Source organism: Xylona heveae (genome assembly GCF_001619985.1).
Source record: "Xylona heveae TC161 unplaced genomic scaffold L228scaffold_9, whole genome shotgun sequence".
In the NCBI taxonomy this organism is placed as follows: domain Eukaryota; kingdom Fungi; phylum Ascomycota; class Xylonomycetes; order Xylonales; family Xylonaceae; genus Xylona; species Xylona heveae.
In genome coordinates this window covers 1,214,159-1,236,080 of record NW_017264201.1, presented here as the reverse complement: position 1 = coordinate 1,236,080, position 21,922 = coordinate 1,214,159, and the positions used below count along the sequence as shown (strand labels likewise).

Genomic DNA, 21,922 nt, shown 5'->3' with positions numbered 1-21,922 from the left:
GAGAGAAAACAGAGCTATTATTGCACCGAAAGAAGTAATGACAAAGACGTTGAGAGGAGAGATTCGTAAACCGTAAATGATGATACAAGCGTGGATGATAAAATGACCTTGGTGACTGATTAGAGCGAGACGCTCGAGATCTAGAAGGGCGTGATGAGCATCATCTTTGCTTGCTTGGAAAGAATTTCGAAAATGATCTGGGGGGGGGGAGGCAAGGCGGTTTTGACTCTTACACGCCGGACTGGGGGGGGTAAGTGTTGTTGCGTTCGCTCGGGGGGTGGGCTACGGTCGGCTGGAGGGGATTCCTTTTGCCTTCGGGCTGTGGGATTTGCAAATAGTAATGGGTGGGTGGGGGACCGAAGAGAGCGAAGGCGAGAGGCGCGCGCAGGGAGTAGAGTCATCGCTAGCAAGAAAAAAACAAGTCGCCCCAAATCAAGACAAGTAATAGTAATAGGTAGGTTGGATGCCTTGTGGGTGAGCCATCCGCTCACCCACTCATCCCATCCTTTTCCTCCCAAAGAAGGTGAACGGAAGAGATTCGGGGTTCCCAGAAAGGTCGTCGCCACCACCTTCATCACCAAGTTACCCTAACTTGCACTTCCTCATACTCTGCTATGGGTAACTTATCCGCCTTCGGCCAACTCCTTCCGTCTGAGAATTCGCCTTCAGTCATGAAATGAGTCTTGAGAGGTTTGGGCCATATTGGGGCAAATCTTTGAAGTCATCACACGTAATTTTTCTGATCATCACTTTGAGATCTTTTTGCACTTTGTGTTAGCTAGCTCTTCGTCTTCATCTTCCGTATCATAAATGATGTCTACGCGCCCTTTCACCTGCCATCATTTCCGATTGACTGATCTGTCTATCTCTCTGGCTGGCTTGGCTGGGTCTCTGCCTGAGCTCCACAAACGGTCATGGGTTTGCCGCACTGCCGTGTTATCCTCTTCCAACCACTGTCCGTAATCATTCAATACTTGATCCGTTCGTGTGGACCCCCAAATAGGCGGTACCAAGGAGGACCTGTAAACCGAGGTTATAGACGGAAGCAATTATGATGGTACCTTGGGCACCGAATTTCAGTCTTGGTCGATACTTGTTCCAAGTGGAGATTGATACCCGCACGACGTGTTCTTTCTCCTCTCTCTTCTACGAAAAACAGTACTACCATGTCTCCCTTTGGAAGCTTCCCGTAGTGAGACGACACGCAAATTTTCACTGCCACTTTTTTAAGTTGAGAAAGAGCCTGTGCAACCAAAACGGTATTCCTCGCGCTGTTCGGCCTCTCCGGCATGCGATGCAGAAGATGAAGGGTGCGTAATGGGATGAAGCCATGCCCAGAAGAGCAAAGTATTATCAAGAACAGACCCAGTAAAACCCAGCATGACCCCCTCCTGCCACCACACCGCCTAGACGGCAACCTCCGCTGGGAGGCTGATACGTGATTGTGATTGGCCAGGAGTCGTTTCGATTGCCGAAATACGGCATTTTGAAATTATGGTTGCTGGCTGACGCCTCCCCTTCACCTGTCTCCTTGTTGGACCCTTTTGTGTACGGAGTATACACAGAGTACGGGGGGAGCCGCTTGTTTCTGATTTTCTCAGAGTTTAATTGTGCAACGCTGCCATGGTCGATAAGCAATCATAGTCTTCACTGACATGACACAAAGCATTTTGTTCCCAGCTGCGGCGGAAATCATCCTCCTTGGCTGCCATCGGATCAGTTGTTTTCATACGAAACGCATTCGCGATTCCTAGACTACCTATCCTCTGGGATCGGAAAATCACGGTATCGTCCGTAAAAGCAAACAGGTTTTAATAAAAAAACAAAGAAATATCAAATGACACGCAAGGGAAAGAAAAATGAAAAAATACACGTAGAGTGGGGAAACGCAAGAGCCCGACGGTTGCCTTCCAAAGGTCTGGATGCTATGCAAATGGCAGCTGATTTACTGCTCAGATGCCGTGTTTTCCAGCATCAATGTGTCTTCATTTAACCCATTGCGGTTGTACATAGTCAAAGGCTGAACCAATCGGCAACGTCCTAAAGTCGGATTGCTGCCTGGATTGTTATTCGTCGATCATGCTAAAGCAGGCTGGCTTAGCCAAAAGACTTTGCCACCATGTCATCCGCGCCGCGGAGAAATCAAGTACATGTACGGACTAAATACCGATGTTTGCACAGAGAGGTTCGCGATGACAGCAGTCTAAGTAATGTACAGTACCCTTCGTGCTTCAGGTAAGAAATCTCGGTTGCGGACCCGGATCAGGTGCTGGTGCCCGTCCCCTTCGCCCCTGGTGTCGGTCGTCGCTGACCCGGAAGGATGTTGCCCAGGTATGCCAGCCCAAGGTCTCGCCACGGCATCAGCCACAGACCGAGTCGGGCGAGCTCAGAGAACCGGAATGGCAGTTCTCTCCATCCGCTGGTCAACCATCGGCAAATGAGTCACCGACGCTGCCTAGCTGTCTGATATCTCACTACTGTAGCTTTCCTTTTCCTTTTTTTCCGTCGTCACTTGGCAGCGTTTTTTCTGACAAACAATTGAGCCGTTTCGAAACGTGATATGTTTACCTCAAAAATAGGCTAAAAAGTATACTAGTATGATCACATGTGTATAGGGCCTCCTTATAAACCGCAGTGAGGCCTAAATCAACCGCACTATCTCGTATCACATCTATCAGGCAAGACTTACACGGTGTCAAATACTAGATATGTGCGAGAGCCAAGGCGGGAGAATTCGTTTCTTCTATCTCTCAAGCTAGAAGCTCTAGCCAGGCTGTAATTTTCTAGCTGTCGTCATGAACAAACTAGTACAACACGGATCTATCCTATGTCACGGAAACTAGGCACAGCCTACCATGGTCCAGTAGGCAGCATTCCAGTTGGCCTTGGGATTTACGTACAAGTATCGGTATGCCACGCCAGCTGACTATGAACTTGTTCTTCGACAGTCAGAGGAGAGACTACCTAGGTAGTATTCCTGCGTGACCTCGCATTGGTCCTGTAGGCCTGGCAGAGATGCAGCAGCGACAATCTCCCAGGAAACCAGCCTAACTGGTCCAAAATGGAGTGTGCCAAGTTGTACGAGTGGTTCCTCCTGAGCACGGCAAAGGAAAGACTCAGTGAGCTCAAGTCGCCTTCGCCAAACCTGCTACGGGTTCTTGGCGATTAGTATCAACGCTTCATAAGCTCCGTAAGCGTCAGCAACGAAGTGGAGCCTAACAATAATTCCAAAACGTTGAGCTTGCAAGTCTGCGCTGGTTAGCAAGTTCAAGGAGCTCCAGGCAGTTCAGGAGCTCAGGAAGACTGACGCATCTTGGTGCCAGACATATTGGATTCAGGAAGATTGCCACGCTGGTATCGTATTGCGAGACTTATTCAGCGCTTGCCGCTGACGATAGTGCCGGTGCCGGTGCCGGTGCCCAATTGATCTAGTTTCCAGATTGGAAATCCACAAGGACTATGAAGCTCCAGGATGAACAATAGCGGGGTTAGAAAGCAGTATTCCGTCGGACTTTTCGAATAAGCCAAAGGAGATATCTCGGGCTTTTCGGACATAATCCTCCGCAATATTGAAGTAGCAGTGTGTCCATAACATTTTGGTCCTTACTCTCCATCCTTATTATCTCAGATGTCCTGGTCGTATACGCATTAGTATTTCTCCTGTGACGCAAGCTGCAAGCTCAAGCATGAAGGCTAACCTGGTTGTGGGTGAGAAAAAAGGGATTGTTGAGCCGAAAAAGAAGTCCGGTCCGTCAGCTCAATAATCAACATTCACAGGTTACCTCTGTAATTATTACTAAAAAAGCAAGATGGAAAATGTGTCGTAATGATCAAAAAAGCAATGCAGCGACTCGTGACATGAGCAGCAGAGCTCATTCCGAAAATTGTTGAAAAATAAATTGCGGAGGCTGACTGTGGGGCGCGAGATTATCAATTTGATTACAGTACTTGTGATGCTCGGAATCAAATCATATCAGTGATCAGGCTTGGTAATACGTCAATGTGGAGGGATGATGCGGAGTTGTCGGTCCGGTACGCCGTGGTGCTGCAGGTTGAAGCGAAGAGTTGGCGGCTATTACTCCCGAGGGGAACACCCCACGTTCCGATCTCAGGGATGTACCTTGTTTCGTATTTGTTCGAAGGGGCCAAAGGGGGATCGACATTTCTTTGAAACCGAGGCAACGGCAGCATCGGCATATATGACAACAATGCATTTGATGACCAAACGTTTTAGAAGCATTGCTGTGCCTGAATCATTACCTGCATATATATATGCAAAAAAAATCTGTCCGCAAATGTTGAATTTTTCACTTGTATAGAAAATATTTATTCCGCATCAGGTTTTTCCATGGAATCTATTGATTTTCGTTAAAATTTGTGAATATAATTGTGCCGACAGAAATATAGCAGCACATCTTAATAGATGTTCTGATCATAGTCCTGTCTTTAGCCTCAGATAATATTTAATAATTATTGATCGAATTATTAAAATATGGTATAGTATGCACACAGGTTTTGTTTAATGATAACATGTCCACTAGACGATAACCTGACAACACCTTAAAGTAACCAAATATCAAACTGCGGAGAAAGACTCCCGCCACTTAATTGCCAGCACATCTATAGATAGAGCATGAAGTTTAATACAGCGCTGTATCAGTACCAATTACTCTTTCATAGCTTCTAAAATGCGCCTCAAACCCTCCTCCACATAAGGCCGAGGCTGCGAGAACACGATCCGGAACCAGCCGGGCTCCTCGCTTCCAAATGCCTCACCGCTTGCTAAGAAGACCTTCTTTGCGAGCAATCTCGACATGATGGCCTCCGTCTCGGTCGACGCACCCGATGATGGGGGTGTTTCAGTTGTCACTTCATCAACCAGTCTCATCGCATCAAGGCTGGCATCCAAAGTCTCAGGCTTAGGCGATACACGTCTTGACGTCGGCCGTAGATCTGCCCACATGAAGAATGCCGCGTTAGAACCATGATAATACGGAATGCCTTCTCTCTTTAGGAAATCTGCCATGCAAGCAAACGAGTCGGCTAATCTTTGCCGATTAGTACGGATGTAATATTCTGTGAACTCGTCATCTTCCAAGACGTTTGCTGCCAGATTGTCTGAAAGCGATGACGGATATCGGAATGCAGAATGTCCGCGCAACGCTTTTTGGAATTCTTGATTATGCTGACTGATTATAAAGCCGATTCGGAGACCGTTGGCTCCGAAGTCCTAGGTATCGTCAACGACAATCTTGGGTATAAACGGGGTGGACCGCTCGATTCTGCGGGTTTAAATGGGCAGGAGACATCGTGTTTTGATTGGATGGGTTTGAGAGCAATGTCACGTACCTTGCTCATGCCCCAAAACACATGGATAAGATTTCGATCTATGATTCCTGTCGTATCAATTGACAATACGGATGTAAATCCTACTGCCTCGGGGGCTTCTGCGTTCTCCCAAATGGAAAGGGCATAGATCTCGTCACTTATGAGGTGGAGTCTATACTTTTGGCAAAAGCGCATCAATTCAATGAGAACATCTTTTGGAAAGCATCGACCTGTAGTCACGTCGGTCAGTCGGGTGATAGGGACATTATTTGAAGAAAAAAGCGTTCTCACCCAGAGGGTTATGCGGAGAGCAGAGTATCAATGCCTTAACTTCTATTCCATCATGATGCGCTTGAAGTAGAGCTTCTTCATATTTTGCGATGGCGTCCAATCCAAATGGGTCAACGTCACCGAATGAAACCCCAACTACTTTGATCCTGAGTGTCAATTAGGAAACGTTAGCCAGGGTCAGCCTTTTGCGAATCAAGGTTCGGATAGAATTGAGAGTCAAAGCCAAAATTGACCAGTGAAATGGAGTGCATGCGATAAACTCACTCTGCGCGTGCACCGAGATCAGGCGGAAATGCCCCATAGTAAGGACGTGCAAGTAGAAAGCCATCACCAGGATTTCCCAATGCCATCCCTGAAGCTTCAATTGCTGTCGTTACACCTATAGTCGTGGTGACATGTTCGGGGTCTATCGGCGTAACCGGGTCAAAATGACGGTTCATAAATCGTGCAACGGCTGCGCGTAGACGTTTGCTTCCCGTTGCGCCATCGCCGTATGTAAGAGAATGATGAGGGAGGTGGAACTGAAAGAGAAGAGTAGAACTAAGTCAACGGGGTTTCGCCACGCGCATACAGTGTTGTCATGGTAGTATTGGAGTAGATGAACAAACGAATGACAAGATCAGGGTGTGGATCTACCGTTTTCTTCGCAAATTGAGCCATTTCTTCGTGCATCAAGGCCTACATATAACCCAATGATCAACAAACGTTCGGCTAAACGTGGGGAAACCTTAAATTAAACGCCGTACATTCTCAGCCACACCAAGACTGACGAATCCATCTGGATTGTCCTCGGGATGCCAAAGGTTGGATATCACATCAAAGAATATGTTCTTCCTGCCGATTGCGGCCGCAGCCTCGCCGCGCTGCGAAAGATAAGGGGGAGCTTTTGCACTCGCCGTCTCGCCCATGTCGGCGATTCAATAATAGTGATCGCAGAGGAGTCACACCTTCAAAATGAAGCGTATAATGATTGAAAGAGCAAGGCGCCCTGATGAAGTTTGGATGGAAGCAGAGAGGAAACGTAGACCAAGACGGCATTGAGCCAATGGTCAGCAGTAAAATGCACTACCATATCAATCCACATCAATAAAGGAGTACCCAGATATGCAGACGGAAGTATGCGCGCCAGTGACATCCCTCCGCCTGCTGCCTAGAAGCTTTGTAACGTAGTATACCCATAAAATACTATGCTTGATAAGCTGTTTTCTTAGCTTTCTCAGCAGAAATGACACTGATAAACAGCCTGATAGCTACCCGAGAGGCCCGCCGTCTTGGGCAACCCTGGGCATACGTAGTAGATGGGGGAAAAGCGGAGTGTTGTACAGTGAGGAGATAAGGTAAGCAGCTTATTCCTAACCGAGATCAGCGCAGGACGGCGGGGAATCGCTTCTGGTCCCAGGGGGAAGAAGAAATTATGCAGTAGCGGGAATGTTCTTAGGTAGTTTATATGGCCTAAGGGAGTTTATTCAAGGCAGAGGAGGATCGAAGCGAAGGTGAAATCTAGTAGACACAATATAAAACCGAACTTGGCATACCGTCAAAATCATGTATTTGGTAATTCAAATCTGTAGACTTCTTCTCGTCTTCCAAAATCTATAAGTTTATGCATTCGCAACCGAAAAGGTCTAGCTCGCTTTTAGACAACTCGAAACACAGAATGGAGGGGTATAGGAGAATCTGGGTCGAATAATTTAAACCACGAAATTTAATGCGCAAATCTGAAGTCCAGTCTAATGAGATGTTAGTTATGCAATCTTGAAACTGCTAATAGTTGTACCAACCTTTTGTTTCCTTCGTCTTTGGTCGTGAGAAGGTAATGTTCTTTCTCTTCCCTGCTCATCGAATCCCATTTCTTTTGACGGACACTAAAAGAAGGGTCAATCAGTTACTAGGACGGCCACCTTAGTTAAAGATGACTTACTTGTTCCTCCAGACGTAGTAAAACTTGATACCAACAATAAGGAACATGTTGTACACGCAGATGCCGATGAGGGCTTTGTTTCCACGCCGATACAGAGGTTTATCATCATTTCGATAAATCTAAAATTAACCGTCATTAGTAACCATTTGAGTTATATCCCAGACTGAAAGCAAGCCTTACATTTGATCCGATAATGCTGCTTGTCTGAACGCACATATTGTACAAAGCTGATGCCACTGTGCGTGTTCGAACTGACCCAGCGTTTCGACTTGTGACAGCCACCAGGATGGCATGAATATAGGGGCCTCCCACCAGCAGAGTACACAAGACCCATTTAACCCATGGTCCGGAATCAGCAGGAAGAACCTCAAGCGTGATCACGAGAGGAAAGAACCATATCTGACCAGCCAGGACTAGGAGAAATCGCTGATTGGTCTTCTCTGAAATCCAGGTGAAAGTTATCAGACCTATGATAAATATGACACTAGACGGAATCGTCAAAAGATTGGTATTAAATGTATTGAAGCCAACCGATCGCAACTGCAATGTCAAGTAGGAAGTCATGGGATTATTTGGCAGACCCCAACTGAGACCGAGTAGATAAACTGGCCACATATCGTAGTCTTTCAGACTGCGCCAGAGCAGCCGTGGCGTAACTGCTTGGCGATTGTGCATGGTACCTTTTCCAGGGTCATCACGCAAGACCCGGTTAACCATGATTTTCTCCTCTCGTTCAGAGAACCAGCCGTCTTTGCCACGGAAGAAGCTAGCGCTTTGCGTCGGCGACGGAGGCATATAGAAATATGAGATTATACCAATCAGCCCAGTGAGACATCCTTCAATGGCAAAGAGCCATCGCCAACCACTCATGCCGTGGTATCCACGCATATGAAGCAGACCATACGCAAGGAAGGATGAAATAATCGAGGTCAATTGATAGGCTGTCCAGAAACCGCTGAGCCGGGTTGGTAGCTCTTTTCCGGTGTAAAAGTAGCTCAGATAGAGAATCATATCGGGAATGAAGCCACCTTCAATGAGGCCTAGCAAAGCACGACAGACGAGAAAAGAACTTCGTCCACTCAAAAGTGACTGCAAAGCTGCCACAAGACTCCAGGAGAGCATTTGAACTGGTATCCATCGGTCGGGTCCGAGTTTCTTCGATATCAATTGCGATGGTAGCTCCGCTGCAAGGAAACAAACATAGAAGATTGTCATGCCCGTGTTGTAATCATTTGTGTTCATTTTAAGGTCGTCAAGCATATTGTCCGAAAGCGCCTGGCTAATGTTTCCTCGATCCAGCTGGAGGGCAAAGAACATGATGCAAGCCCAGGAACAGATACGCAAATCAATCTAGTCTCATTAGTGAAGGGCAACGGCCAATGAAAGCAAGGCGGACCAACCTTCCGAACAAGTTTCTTCTCCTCCTGTGGCTCCCATTCGAATTCAGGGTCCCATCTGTGTTTTCCTTCGTACGTATCAATTGGTTCGTACAAGTGTTCCACCCCCTTTGTATCAAAGGCTCCTCCTTTGGCACCGTTCAGGGTAGGACTAGCATCAGAGAACTCAGATGTCTTGACATTTGAGTCCATCTTGCCCAATGTGGAAGACATTTGCAAAGGTTTGACGCTGGCAGAGGCGCCCTGGGGTGTTGAAGTCTCTGGATATTTGAAATCCTGGTATGGTCCTGAAGAGTCCACAAGTCGTCAAAAGACGATGTCGAAAAGGACCAAGCAATCTGAAAAGATCGACAACCAGAATAGCAGAAGACCAATCTCGTAAACACTACAGTCAAAAATTTAAGTGCACATCTTCTCTATATATGCTTCAAAACCCAAATGAGGTGATTGAGCAATCCTTGCACGGAATCCATCATGCATAACCTCCACGCGACAATCTAAGTGCTGAAATCAACGCCAATAAAATGACACCATCGCATGCAGAATAGAAAAATAATTTGACGGCTGAAAAGTGGTTTCTTCAGATATGGCGGCCAAGAAAGGCGCCCTGATTGAATATCCAACTACATTGATTTCCAGCAGCGCCCCTGCTCCACTGATACCGTCGAAAATGCCGAATCCTTATCGCTGTCAACTAAAAGAAAGATCTGAGCGAATTGTAACTCAAAGAAATGGTGCAGTCGTTGATCCTTGACTAGATGTTGACGTTGTGGGGGGTGTTTCAATCACATCACGCAAGAGCCGGGGAACTGACGTGCTGCGACTCGACCAGGGCTTCGCGTCCTTGGAACACCAAACAGTATGCATACTAGATCGTGCAAACCAGTACAATCGACAACTCCAACAACAAAGAAAAATTTGCAAAAATGCTGATAAGAAGTGACCAGAATGACATGGCCATGATTCTAGTATCCAGCGTTTATTATTTCCTAATTTAATTACAGGTCGAAAGTGCCAACCTAAGGGGCGCTCTACAGGAACGTGCACTATCACGCAATACTACCTAATCCCTAAGTCGACTATACTCAGGTACTGGGTTATACGCGCAAGTGACACTGGTACGTTGTGTGCATTGCGTTACAGAGTACATATGAATTGTCGTAGACGCAACCTACCTGCAAACCCCGCTCCATACCCCTCTTGTTCCATTGTCCAGAGATAAGGTATGGAATGGTGCAATCTTGACGCTTGAGTAAGCATGCATTTGGAATTTCGAATGACGAATCGTGTAGAGACTGTCAGTTTGGCTATAAAGAGCTGAGAGATGGAAATCTCTTTCTCTTCCTTGTAAAAAATAAGCAGCAAATACACTCTGCTGAGCAAGTCTCGAGAAAACACTCTTTAGAATCCCACTGCTGCGTTAATTGCCAAATCTTATCGCCATGGCACCCGCCCTTACAGAACCGCAGCCTTCTGCTCCTAGCGCTGGTCTCAAGCCGGCGCATTACAAAGGCCCCATCCATGCATACAAAGAGCCAGCAAGCTCGGGGCCAAGAGACTTTCAGAAGAAGGTAGAAGAAGAGGGAAGCGAAAACCAACCTGCCGCAACTTACCCACACTACCTGCCCGTATGGGAAGACACAGTGTAAGTCTAGGCCAGATGCTGGGTGATATGCCATACTGACTTCTGACGCAAGCTACCCCCCTCTGGAGCCATTCACTCACTATGAGCATGGAAAAGACGCAGACCCTTCCTTCAAGGATCTCTTTGGTGAAGGGGTAACGATTGACAACCTTACTGCACCAATCGGCGCAGAAGTCCGCGGTGTGCAATTGAGCAAATTGACCGACAAAGGCAAAGACCAGCTGGCTCTGTTCGTTGCCCAGAGGAAGGTTGTCGGTGAGTGCTCCAAAGCTAAAGAACTTGCTCATGTGAGACCTGCTGACTTTTGTTGAATTAGCATTCCGTGATCAGGATTTGGCTGATATCCCGATCAAAGATGCTGTTGAGTTTGGTGGCTACTTTGGTCGCCATCACATGCATCAGACCAGTGGATCTCCTGAAGGCTTCCCGGAGGTGCATCTCGTCCATCGTGGAGCGGAAGATACTACAGGCAGAGACTTCTTTACCACCCGGACCAACTCGGTCGCATGGCACTCGGATATCACCTTCGAAGAACAGCCACCAGGAACAACATTTTTGTACATTCTTGATGGTCCCACGTCCGGCGGCGACACTCTTTTCGCCAACCTTGCCGAGGCGTATAACCGCCTATCCCCTGAGTTCCAGAAAAGATTGCATGGGCTGAATGCCCTGCACTCTGGATTCGAACAGATCCAAACCGCTGTTGACAAGGGTGGTCGCGCTCGGAGACAACCAGTCGCTTCTGTCCACCCACTTGTTCGCACTCATCCGGTAAGCGCTGAACATCCGAGTCAATTTCACCTGGCGCAAGACCCACGTGGAGAGCAAATCATCTCAGACTAATTCGTCGGAAACAGGTCACTGGAGAGAAAGCTCTGTTTGTCAACCCTCAATGTGAGTTCACCCATTGATCCTGAACAATGAGTAATAGCTAATGTGGCAATTCTCCTTCAGTCACAAGATATATCGTCAACCTGAAACGAGAGGAGAGTGATTATCTCCTCAAGTTCCTTTATGACCATATTGCATTGGGACAAGATTTCCAAGCTCGAGTTCGATGGCAACCCAAGACAGTTGTCGTATGGGATGTAAGCGACCCCCACCCTCGCTTTTTGTACAATATCTTGCTCAGAGCACTGACGTTTTATAGAACCGTGTGACGGCTCATTCAGCAATCTATGACTGGCAAGACGGTCAACGGCGACACCTCGCTAGGTTGACCCCGCAGGCAGAGCGTCCCTACGAGACGCCTTTTGTCGAGCAGACCTCGTAAGACGGAGATAAAGATGCTGCATCGATTTGTTAGTGAGTTTCTATCGTGAAAGAGGAACGAAAGGTACCTCAGCGGCCCCAGAAGCCGCAAAATCGATATCAATGAAGTATGAACATCTATATTATTAACGCACAAAATTGGTGCCCTTTTGTACGAACACAGGCTTAACACATGCGTGGGCCTATCTACGCTGTGCTGCAGAGCCTAAACACTGCCAGCTATAGCTTTGTATTGAACCTTGATGTATCATAAAAGTTCAGATCACGAAATTGTATATGATGCCTCAAAATTCCATCAAGCCATTGTAATGATGTCTTTGCCTGTCAAGTTAGAATTATGGCGATATTCTTGCAATAGTGAGATCTATAAGATGAATGAAGATGCAGTCTGTCTCAAACGAGCGTGGGTGCACTGTGACTGTTGTCAGCGACCTTTCATCTTCAACTCGTAATAATCATTTGATAGTTCTTGAAGAGCTGGGTGGTAAAGTGTCCGACGAAAGGCACGGAATATGCCACTCTAAAGCCTGCGGGAAATCCCGGAGCGACTTTTCCCAGTGTTGAGAGCTCCCAAATCCTTTTGCTCTCTTATTCGCTGTGTGCTTGTCGATTTCCCATTGCAAAGCTCATCAGCTTCGCTTCACCATCCCCAATTGCTAATTGTAAGCGTATCTAGCCATTCCTTGCTGGTCTTACAACTGCCTGCCTTCCAATTGACCTCAATTGACGCGTCTTTCTTTATTCTGCAGCCGTCAGTCCACAGCCATGTTGCGTTCCGGACTACCGAGGCCCTCGACTGTGACTTCATGGGCACATGCTGCTCAGCGGTCCGCTGTCGTCCCCACTTTCTCCTCGACGCTATCTGAGCGTTCTACAAATGCCGCACGGCGCAGCATCAGCTATATAACTTCCCGCGGAGCTTACCAGCCTCGATCTTCGGCTTCAGCGTGCAAGCAACAATTCCCTGGCCTTAGGACTTTTGCGACAAGCAACACCATGGTATGCCGCATGTTTCCCGCGAAGGCTTGACATTGCGAACTGTGTGACCGGCGCGAGCAAATTGCAACTCTGAAAGATTTCTTTCTGACAAAATCATCGCCCGGTTCATGCCAGCAATGGATGTCATTCTTGTCATATGTCGTGGTTATCAGTAATGCTGAATCTTAGTCGTACAGGCTTCCCAAACGAGAACCGAAAGTGATGCTTTCGGCGAGATCCAGGTAAGCAATCAAACGTCCTTCTGAGGAACATTATAACTCATGTACGAATCTTTTAGGTCCCTGCGGACAAGTACTGGGGTGCTCAGACTGAGCGGTATGTCTGTTCAAATTAAAATCTATCGGATCCAGCAGCGTCTCAGACCATCCACCCATTAGCATTGTGGAACACACTCAGAGAAAGAAACACAGTAAATGCAACAACAGAGCACTAATTATTTTATCTGTATAGCTCCCTTGAGAACTTCAAGATCTGCCAGCCTCAGGACCGCATGCCCGCCCCAGTCGTCAAAGCGTTTGGTATACTGAAAGGTGCAGCTGCGACCGTCAACATAAATTTCGGCCTTGGTACGTTTTTTCCGCGCTCTCAATTGAATTAAAGAACGGACCAGCTGAGAAACTTGAAGACCCTAAGGTTGGAAAGGCTATTCAGCAGGCTGCCGAGGAGGTTGCCTCTGGCAAGTTGATCGATCACTTCCCGCTCGTGGTCTGGCAGACTGGCTCAGGTACTCAGACCAACATGAACGCCAACGAGGTCATCTCCAACCGTGCCATTGAGATTCTTGGCGGCACGATGGGAACCAAGAAGCCTGTTCACCCTAATGACCATGTCAACATGTCAGCCTCGTCAAACGACACTTTCCCGACTGTTATGCACATTGCGTCCGTCTTGGAAATTGAGCAGGATCTCATCCCCGCGCTCACTAGCCTTCGTGACGCGCTGCAGACGAAGAGTGACCAGTTCGAAAAGCTGATCAAAATTGGCCGTACTCACCTTCAAGACGCTACCCCGTTGACCCTTGGTCAGGAATTTTCGGGTTACGTTGCACAGTTGAGCAGCAACATTGAGCGCGTCAAGGCTACCCTGCCCCACCTTCGTCTTCTTGCCCAAGGAGGCACAGCTGTTGGCACTGGTTTGAACACCTTCAAGGGCTTCGACGAGGCTATTGCTGCCGAAGTAACAAAGATGACCGGTACGGAATTCAAGACCGCCCCGAACAAGTTCGAGGTGCTTGCTGCGCATGACGCCATTGTTGAGGCTTCCGGTGCTCTCAACACGCTTGCTTGCTCTCTCTTCAAGATTGCCCAGGACATTCGTTTCTTGGGCTCTGGTCCTCGCTGCGGTCTTGGTGAAATCTCGCTGCCTGAAAACGAGCCTGGCTCATCTATTATGCCTGGCAAGGTCAACCCCACGCAGTGTGAGGCTCTGACAATGGTCTGCGCGCAGGTCATGGGTAACCACACTGCTGTCACGGTCTCTGGTCTCAGTGGCCAGTTTGAACTCAACGTATTCAAGCCTGTCCTGATTCGCAATCTGCTCCACAGTGTGAAGCTCCTAAGCGATGGCATGAGGAGCTTTGAGAAGAACCTGGTGGTTGGAATTGAGGCGAATGAGAAGAGAATCCACTCTTTGCTTCATGAAAGGTGAGCAACTGCACCCATTCTCGATCTCTTGAATATACTAACCTAACTTTTTAGTTTGATGCTTGTCACCTGCCTTAACCCCGTCATCGGCTATGACATGGCGTCCAAGGTGGCCAAGAACGCTCATAAGAAGGGCTTGACTTTGAAGGAGAGCGCTTTGGAGCTCAAGGCTCTTAGCGAGGAAGACTTCGACAAGTATGTTCGCCCGGAGCTCATGCTGGCGCCCAAGGAGAAGAAATAAATGCACCGAGCAAATTCAGATAAAACGAATATGGCCAATATCACCTGCGGTACTTGGCGACTCGCTTTGAACTGCGCCCTCTTTGTCTCATACCCATGAAGAGGGCCCTTCTAAGAGGTTGAGGTTTAATTGGCAAAATATGCCTGTAAATATGAAAATATAGTTATTTTTACGTATATGCTTGTAAAATTGTCCATTCGATCGTTGAGAGCACTTTTGTCGTCCTAAATTACTCCGTATATTATTGACAATGGTTTGGGTTTCTCACCGGCGAATGCCGTCTCTGATGAGTTCACGAAATCCCCTTAACGACAAGTCGCGTCGCGTCACCCCAATCGCTACCCTTTTCCAGCCGGCATTGTTTCTGCACACCTTATTCCCCCGCTTTGTCCTCATCACCGCCGGCAAAAATGCCTGCCTTGCCTCAACGTCGGCGAAGAAGCAGCCTGTCACTTGAAAATGAAAATAGGGAGGAAGAAGAGATCGATGGCCTGGTCCATGCAAGCAACAAACGCGCGCGGATCGACAGGAGCAACGGTTCTTTGCCAAATGGTCATCTGGCAAGCTCCCTACCAGTAGCGACCTTCGACGCCTCTCGAACAGATGATCATCATTACAAATATCAACCGGGATCGATCGTGCGTGTGAGGTTGACTGATTTTGTGACCTACACATCCGCCGAGTTCTTGCCTGGTCCTAGCCTCAATATGGTCATTGGTCCTAATGGCACTGGAAAGAGTACATTAGTTTGCGCTATATGCTTGGGATTAGGATGGGGCCCTGTGGTGAGTTCATGGCGAGAGCTCTCTGGTTGATGGCAGAAAACTGACACGGTGAAGCACCTGGGGAGGGCTAAAGAAGTCAGCGAATTTGTTAAACATGGCTGCTCAGAAGCAACTATTGAAATTGAATTAGCAGCAGACCCAAGCAAACAGCGAAGAAATCCCATAATAAAGCGGCTCATCAAACGCGAAACCAACAAGAGCATGTTCTTTGTAAACGATAAGCAATGCACCAAAGCTGAGATAGCAGCAATCACGGCATCGTTTTCGATCCAGATTGATAATCTTTGCCAGTTTCTTCCCCAAGACAAAGTCTGCGAGTTCGCGGCGCTAACTCCAGTAGAGTTGCTTCATTCAACTCAACGAGCCGCAGCGCCGCCATATATGCTGGAGTGGCATCAGCAGCTGAAGCAATTGAGGGGTGACCAAAAGCGGCTGCTTGTGCAGCAGGATAATGATAAGGATGCTTTGACAAACTTGGAGGGGAGGCAAAATATGCAAAGAGCCGATGTGGATCGATTGCGAGAGCGGGCGGAGATAGTGCAGCGGCTCAAAATGCTTGAGAAAGCCAGGCCTTTCGCAAGATACAGGGAGGCCCGGTTGAAAGTGCAAGCTGCCAAAGAAAAAAAACGCACCGCCCAAGCTGAACTTGAACAGTTGGAACACGAGTTGGAGCCTTCTCTCCGGGCTGTCAACGGCAAGCAAACTTATCGAAGTAAGGTTGAGCATGTGGTCAAAGACAGGAGAGGGGTAGTTGAGAGCGCCGACGCGTCAGCCGAATCGCTACTTGCTAAGCAAAAAGACCTCTTAGAAAAAGTGAATGATTTGAGAACCGAGTATCAGGCAGAAACAAACGGATTTAAATCAAGGAAACAGGAGATTCCGAGGATAGAGGCTAATATCACTCGTATCAAAAGACTGCTGGAGGACACGCCAGTTGAATTCGATGCAGCAGTGTATAATGAGCAGATTGTAAGTCCTTGTAGACCCGTGACGTTGCAGATTGACGCTGACTGGCTGTCCCATAGAGAGAAAAGTCGCGGCTGCTTAGAGAAATCCAAATCAAGGCCGGAGAATCTAAGCAAAAGCAGACCGATCTTGTGTCGCAAAAAGATGAACGCAAGGAGATGCTCGAGCACGCAGAAGCAGAACTTCGGAGTCTCGAGTCGCAAGCAGGCCAACAAGGAAATAAGCTCCGACAAATTTCTCGGGAAACTTATCGTGCATGGGAATGGGTTCAAGCCAACCAGGACCAGTTCGAAAAGCACGTCTACGGTCCTCCTGTCGTTGAATGTTCTGTCAAAGATCCGAAATATGTTGACGCCATTGAATCCTTACTTCAGAAGAACGATTTTCTTGCCTTCACCTGTCAAACAAGAGCGGACTTCAAAAAACTGCAAGAACAGCTCTACGGAAATATGAAGTTGGCAGACATCAACATTCGCACCTACTCTGAAACCTTACTCGAAAAGTTTCAACCTCCAGTTTCTCCTGAAGAACAACGACGGCTAGCATTCGAAGGTTGGGCCCTGGACTATGTCTCAGGACCTGCCCCTGTGTTAGCCATGCTCTGTGGAGAATGTCGCTTACATCAAACGGGTGTCGCTCTCCGTGACATTAATGACGATCAATATGCTGCTATTGAGCGAAGTCCCATTAGCAGCTGGGTCACTGGAAGATTTAGTTATCAAATCACAAGAAGGAAAGAATATGGGCCAAGCGCCGTGTCGACGCGTGTCCGTGACCTTAAGCGTGCTCAAGTCTGGACAAATCAACCGGTCGACAGCGGTGCGAAGCGAGAGCTACAAGAAAATATTCATGCCTGGACGGAGGAGGTGCAACAGTTGAGCCATGATATTGAGGAAGTAAGGCAAGAGCTTGCACAGTTAAAAGAACAGCACGACGAAATTGAGGGAGAAAAGGTCAGTCTTAGCTCAATTAATACTCATTATCAGATGCTGACTCGTCAAAAGAGAGATCTGGAAGCCGAGAAACAAACTAAGCAGAAGGCCCTTTCTGACTTTAAGGCGCTTCCTACCAAACTTGGTATGTTCAAAGCGTAGGCAATATTGAATGAGGTGAAACTAAATTTCATGCAGCACAGCAGGAAGAGAGGCGGGAGGTAATTCGACAATTCGGCTCCGAAGTGAAACAACGCTGTCTTGCCATTAACAAAAAGATTGAAGATTATACGTTGGAGAGGGCGGAAGTTGCGATTGAGTATACAGTATGTCAGATGCAACCCTTTTCTGGAATTAATATAATAACGTTCACGCGTGCAGCGCTCTATCGAAACTCTTCGGATCGCTCATAAAGAACTCTATCAAGTAGAGCTCATGCTTATTGAGGCAACTTCGGAGGTTGAGCAGCTTACGGAACGGAGTCGCACAGTAAGGGAAATGCTTGCTGAGAAGCGCAAGGAATTTGACAAGGTTGCGCAAGAAACCGAAAGTATAAGCCGGGTCGCAAGGCAACTCCTTGAACAATGCAAGGAAATGATACAAGAGGGGGGCGAAGAAATTCAAGAATTTGTGAACACTTTACCACAAGGCCAAATGCCAGACGAACTAGAAGCCGATATCGACTCTACGAAGGCGCGGCTTGAACTCGTCCACGAAGGCAACCCCGATACTATTCGACAATTCGAAGAGCGGCAGAAGAAAATTGAAAAACTGCACGAACGATTGGCTGAGCATGAAAACCGGCTGGAAGCCTTCACTCGAGACATCTCTGATTTAAGGGAGAGTTGGGAGCCACAGCTCGATGAACTTGTCAAGAATATTAGCGATGCTTTTGCCTACAGCTTTGAGAAGATCGGATGTGCTGGCCAGGTTGCCGTACATAAGGATGAAGATTTCGATCAATGGTCGATTGAGATTCAAGTCAAATTTAGGTAAGCGCGCTGTGATGCAATCCTTTTCGGGCCTTTAAATGGCCCACATTATTTCAAGTGTCAACGTCTGAGAGGCTTCCATTGCTGACTCAATTGGCAGGGAGAATGAATCACTAGCGATCCTTGACGCCCATAGACAGTCCGGCGGTGAACGTGCCGTATCCACAATATTCTACCTGATGGCTTTGCAGTCTCTCGCACGCGCGCCTTTCCGCGTTGTTGACGAGATCAATCAGGGTATGGACCCTCGTAATGAGCGCATGGTCCATGAACGTATGGTCGACATTGCATGCGCCGAAAATACTGCGCAATATTTCCTCATCACCCCCAAACTTCTACATGATCTCAAGTATCATCCACGCATGAAGGTTTTGTGCATTGCCAGTGGCGAATACATGCCGAGCAATTACCGCGAACTTGACTTCAAGAGCTGTCTGAACCAAATGCGCGCCATCAAGGCGGGTGGTTGAGGACGCTGGCGGTCCATATTGCAGAATTGAGGCGCGTGCCCGGGCAACAGCGATTTCTTCGCTCCCCATGTTGGGGGACGGGGGGGGGGAGGGTTTCCCCCCTTCTTTCTTTACTTCTCTTTTTTCTTTCTATCAGCGGGAATATATCAGCATCGATGGCGGAGTTGTAGACGGGTCTGGACTTTTTTTGCAATCTCGGGCTTGCATATCTTGTTTTCGACAAGTATTTCATTTTGACGTGCTGATGATGATACTCTAGCGCCGACTGTTCCCTCAATGATTTCCCAATTTCTTTAGATATCCATATTTATATTTCATGTGTCACATAGTATTTGCAGCGAGCGAGCTTTGGGAATGCATATCTTTGGAAACTATTGAGTCCGCGTCCCATGGGTATATGGCGCAATTATAGTCCTATGACCGGACCTCCCATCACTCTATCCTTTTTCTTTTATCTTAGTAATTCCGCACGACAATGACAGAAGTATCGCTAGCCAAAAGAGTCCCGAATGAAGAACAGAACATCACGTCCAAGAAGAAACAAGACTATATTTTAATGGCTCCGGATTTTCCCTTTGCGTAGTGCCATTGCGCGCTCAACCCATCCGTCAGCACCGCCTTCGCGGAACAAGATTGTCTGTGGACTCTGCACCTTTTGCCTCATTCCAGTTACTGGGCCCTGGCGCTCATGCCTGGCGCTTTCGCAACCATCGGCAGGAGGCGACACCGCCACCGTCTCCTGAGAGTAGCGGAACTTGCGTCCAATCAGCGCCACGTTTCTCGTGCTGGGGATACGGAGCATTTCCCGCTCGACAATGTAGCCTGCGTCGTGCGCAATATGCTCGACCCATGCTACTAGCGAGGCATATGTCGACGGCTGCTGTTGTTGCGGGTTTGGTTGTTTCTGCTTCTGATTCTGATTCTGAGTATGGTTCTGCTTCTTGTTGTTGTTCTGATCCGTCGAGGACGCAGAAGAAGCCTTTTGCGCAGCAAGCGCATGAACGGCCGGCGCCCGAAACTTTGCTCCCGAGAGATCATGGCTGCAGCAGGGAATAATGAGAAACGGTGAACCGGAGAGAGCTCCTAATAGGGGCGTCCACGGCGTCAGTTCGTCCGCGTGGTTGGAAATGATGAATGTCCCGGCGGGGAATGTCCCATTGTGGAATGGCACGGTGTCTTCTCCTTCTCCTCCTCCTCCTCCTCCCCCTCCTCCTTCTTCTTCATGCTCCAATGCGGTCTGATTCGTGTTGTTTTGCTCGTTGGAATTGGAAACGGAATTGGAATTGGTGTTGGTGTTTGAGCTGGAGAGGCCGGGATTGATAATACCCGGCACAAGAACATATTCTTTCAGTTTCTGACTAGTCTTTTCCCCCAGCACATCCCACGTGCGACGGCTCCGCGCGTCGAAGCCCCATCCCTCGTAGCCCTCGCGGAGAAGAATATCCACTAGGACACCATTACCGCAGCCGATATCGACGAATCCTGGAAATTTGGTACGTTCAACCACGGCGCCGGGTTGATCGGCGTCTTTATCAGCACCACTGCTGCTGCTGTCGGCTTCACTGGCAGGACAACAATCGTACATGTCCCGCCACAGCTCGATCAGAAACGCGGCGATCCCTAAATCCTCAAAAACATGTTTACTCGGATCGGTCTGCTCGACCCAGCCATCTATCAAGCGCCGCGCATGTGCGAGTTTTAAGCGGGAGTAAGTATTCTGAAGTCTTGCCTGGGGGATAAGCAAGTCGTGTTGCACACGTTTGACGTAGCCAGATGCCGTGCCGCGGCCGTGTTTTGCCAAGGTCGAGAGAAGCTGAGTGGCGGTACGGACGAGCCGAGTTGAGAGCGGGGGGTGTTGAGTTGGGAAAAGTGAGTAGTGGATGGATATTGTGGCTTTGACATTTTCGCCTTGTTTTTGGTTTTGATTAATGTGGCCGTGGCTCTGAGGGCTTTCTGAAGAGCAGTCGTTTGTAGTTGTTGCGCCGCGGGACTTGTAGAAAAATGCCAAGCCGCACACAGCGGGATGATACCAAGGTATGTTGTCTGGATCTGACGCATGCGGGAGATAGACAACTAAATGATGATCGTCACCATCGTCTCCATCCCAATCTCCATCAATGGAGCGGAAAAGATGACAGGTTTGAAGAAGTGGACGATCCAATTGCGGGTTCCGCGGGATCATTTCTCGCACTAGCGTGCGTTGTAGAGAATAGCCAGGCACATGTATCTTCCTGGGTTTACGATCTGGTGGGGAGGAAGGATGCTGGTCTGAAGAGTGGCTTGGACGTCCATCTTTGCTCTCTTCACTTTGTGAAAGATTGAGTTTTGTCGAAGAGAGATCTAGACTGTGAACCTCGTCTGTCGGCGGATCTGTTGCCTTGGTATCATGTCTTTTCTCTTGTGGCTTATTGAGATCTTTGGCGGTAGATACAGAGTGTTCCACCTCTTGATGCACAGTCTGAGAGCTAGAGCCTTCTAGACTGTCATACCAGATATCAGCTCGAAAAAGATGAGTCGAATTCAGATTAGGATTGCGAATAAGATTGGTCATGACGTCGACGAACACCTGCGAGGAGAAGTCGCAGTCGTGCTCGAGAATCGGGAGCCATGACTGATTTGGATTCTGACATGGTGAAGTCCCATCATCATCTGAGGCCGTAACAAAGGAAGAGAAATAAGGAGCGCGATCTGTAATATCTCTTGGTTGAAAGGGCGGCATGATTTGCGACAAATGGAGCGATCAGAGAGACTGAAAGCGCCAAGGTCTATGAACCAAAAGCAAAACACAAAGCAGCACAGGACTGACAGAAAAAAAAGACTGGCTTCCAACTTCAAAACAATTAGGATCTAGGAAAACAGATTATATATTTGATGATTCGTTGAGTCATATGTCGAACTTCCTGTCTCTGACTCTTTTTTTTGACATTTTATATAGATTATCTAAGATTAGATCTCCAAGATAAGATTTAGAGATAACTCATCTGATGGTTCTTGTTTACATTTCTCTACGTGCTCAGTGAGACTTCACGAGTCGGCAGAA

The 21,922-nt window shown here is 47.9% G+C and overlaps 6 protein-coding genes across 6 annotated transcripts; 3 read left to right on the top strand and 3 right to left on the bottom strand.

The window, feature by feature from the left end:
• Nucleotides 1-4,449: 4,449 nt before the first annotated feature.
• L228DRAFT_256664 (PLP-dependent transferase) lies at nucleotides 4,450-6,828 on the bottom strand. Its single transcript, XM_018333933.1, has 6 exons — nucleotides 6,366-6,828; nucleotides 6,256-6,297; nucleotides 5,884-6,140; nucleotides 5,620-5,765; nucleotides 5,350-5,558; nucleotides 4,450-5,230 (listed from the first exon to the last, which is right to left on the bottom strand). The coding sequence occupies exons 1-6, from the start codon at nucleotides 6,525-6,527 to the stop codon at nucleotides 4,667-4,669; spliced, it is 1,380 nt and encodes a 459-aa protein (XP_018186478.1). The 5' UTR covers nucleotides 6,528-6,828; the 3' UTR covers nucleotides 4,450-4,666.
• A 496-nt stretch (nucleotides 6,829-7,324) lies between these two features.
• L228DRAFT_213008 (putative transporter) lies at nucleotides 7,325-9,129 on the bottom strand (the record flags this gene model as incomplete). Its single annotated transcript, XM_018329964.1, has 5 exons — nucleotides 7,325-7,349; nucleotides 7,401-7,484; nucleotides 7,541-7,659; nucleotides 7,721-8,890; nucleotides 8,941-9,129. The coding sequence occupies 5 exons, from the start codon at nucleotides 9,127-9,129 to the stop codon at nucleotides 7,325-7,327; spliced, it is 1,587 nt and encodes a 528-aa protein (XP_018186477.1).
• Nucleotides 9,130-10,379: 1,250 nt separating this feature from the next.
• L228DRAFT_262784 (TauD-domain-containing protein) lies at nucleotides 10,380-12,012 on the top strand (the record flags this gene model as incomplete). Its single annotated transcript, XM_018334444.1, has 6 exons — nucleotides 10,380-10,582; nucleotides 10,635-10,837; nucleotides 10,899-11,353; nucleotides 11,440-11,476; nucleotides 11,537-11,670; nucleotides 11,733-12,012. The coding sequence occupies 6 exons, from the start codon at nucleotides 10,380-10,382 to the stop codon at nucleotides 11,853-11,855; spliced, it is 1,155 nt and encodes a 384-aa protein (XP_018186476.1). The 3' UTR covers nucleotides 11,856-12,012.
• Nucleotides 12,013-12,347: 335 nt separating this feature from the next.
• L228DRAFT_249752 (fumarate hydratase) lies at nucleotides 12,348-14,919 on the top strand. The gene is made up of 7 exons (XM_018333157.1): nucleotides 12,348-12,516; nucleotides 12,604-12,853; nucleotides 13,030-13,074; nucleotides 13,131-13,168; nucleotides 13,304-13,419; nucleotides 13,479-14,496; nucleotides 14,551-14,919. The coding sequence occupies exons 2-7, from the start codon at nucleotides 12,620-12,622 to the stop codon at nucleotides 14,735-14,737; spliced, it is 1,638 nt and encodes a 545-aa protein (XP_018186475.1). The 5' UTR covers nucleotides 12,348-12,516; nucleotides 12,604-12,619; the 3' UTR covers nucleotides 14,738-14,919.
• Nucleotides 14,920-15,147: 228 nt separating this feature from the next.
• On the top strand, nucleotides 15,148-18,882 carry L228DRAFT_270184 (structural maintenance of chromosomes 5 smc5; the record flags this gene model as incomplete). The annotated part of the gene is made up of 7 exons (XM_018335384.1): nucleotides 15,148-15,522; nucleotides 15,577-16,491; nucleotides 16,548-17,441; nucleotides 17,493-17,565; nucleotides 17,619-17,746; nucleotides 17,802-18,412; nucleotides 18,513-18,882. The coding sequence occupies 7 exons, from the start codon at nucleotides 15,148-15,150 to the stop codon at nucleotides 18,880-18,882; spliced, it is 3,366 nt and encodes a 1,121-aa protein (XP_018186474.1).
• Nucleotides 18,883-19,126: 244 nt separating this feature from the next.
• On the bottom strand, nucleotides 19,127-21,744 carry L228DRAFT_249750 (DUF1613-domain-containing protein). The gene has a single exon (XM_018333156.1). The coding sequence runs from the start codon at nucleotides 21,599-21,601 to the stop codon at nucleotides 19,436-19,438; it is 2,166 nt and encodes a 721-aa protein (XP_018186473.1). The 5' UTR covers nucleotides 21,602-21,744; the 3' UTR covers nucleotides 19,127-19,435.
• Between the last annotated feature and the right edge of the window lie 178 nt (nucleotides 21,745-21,922).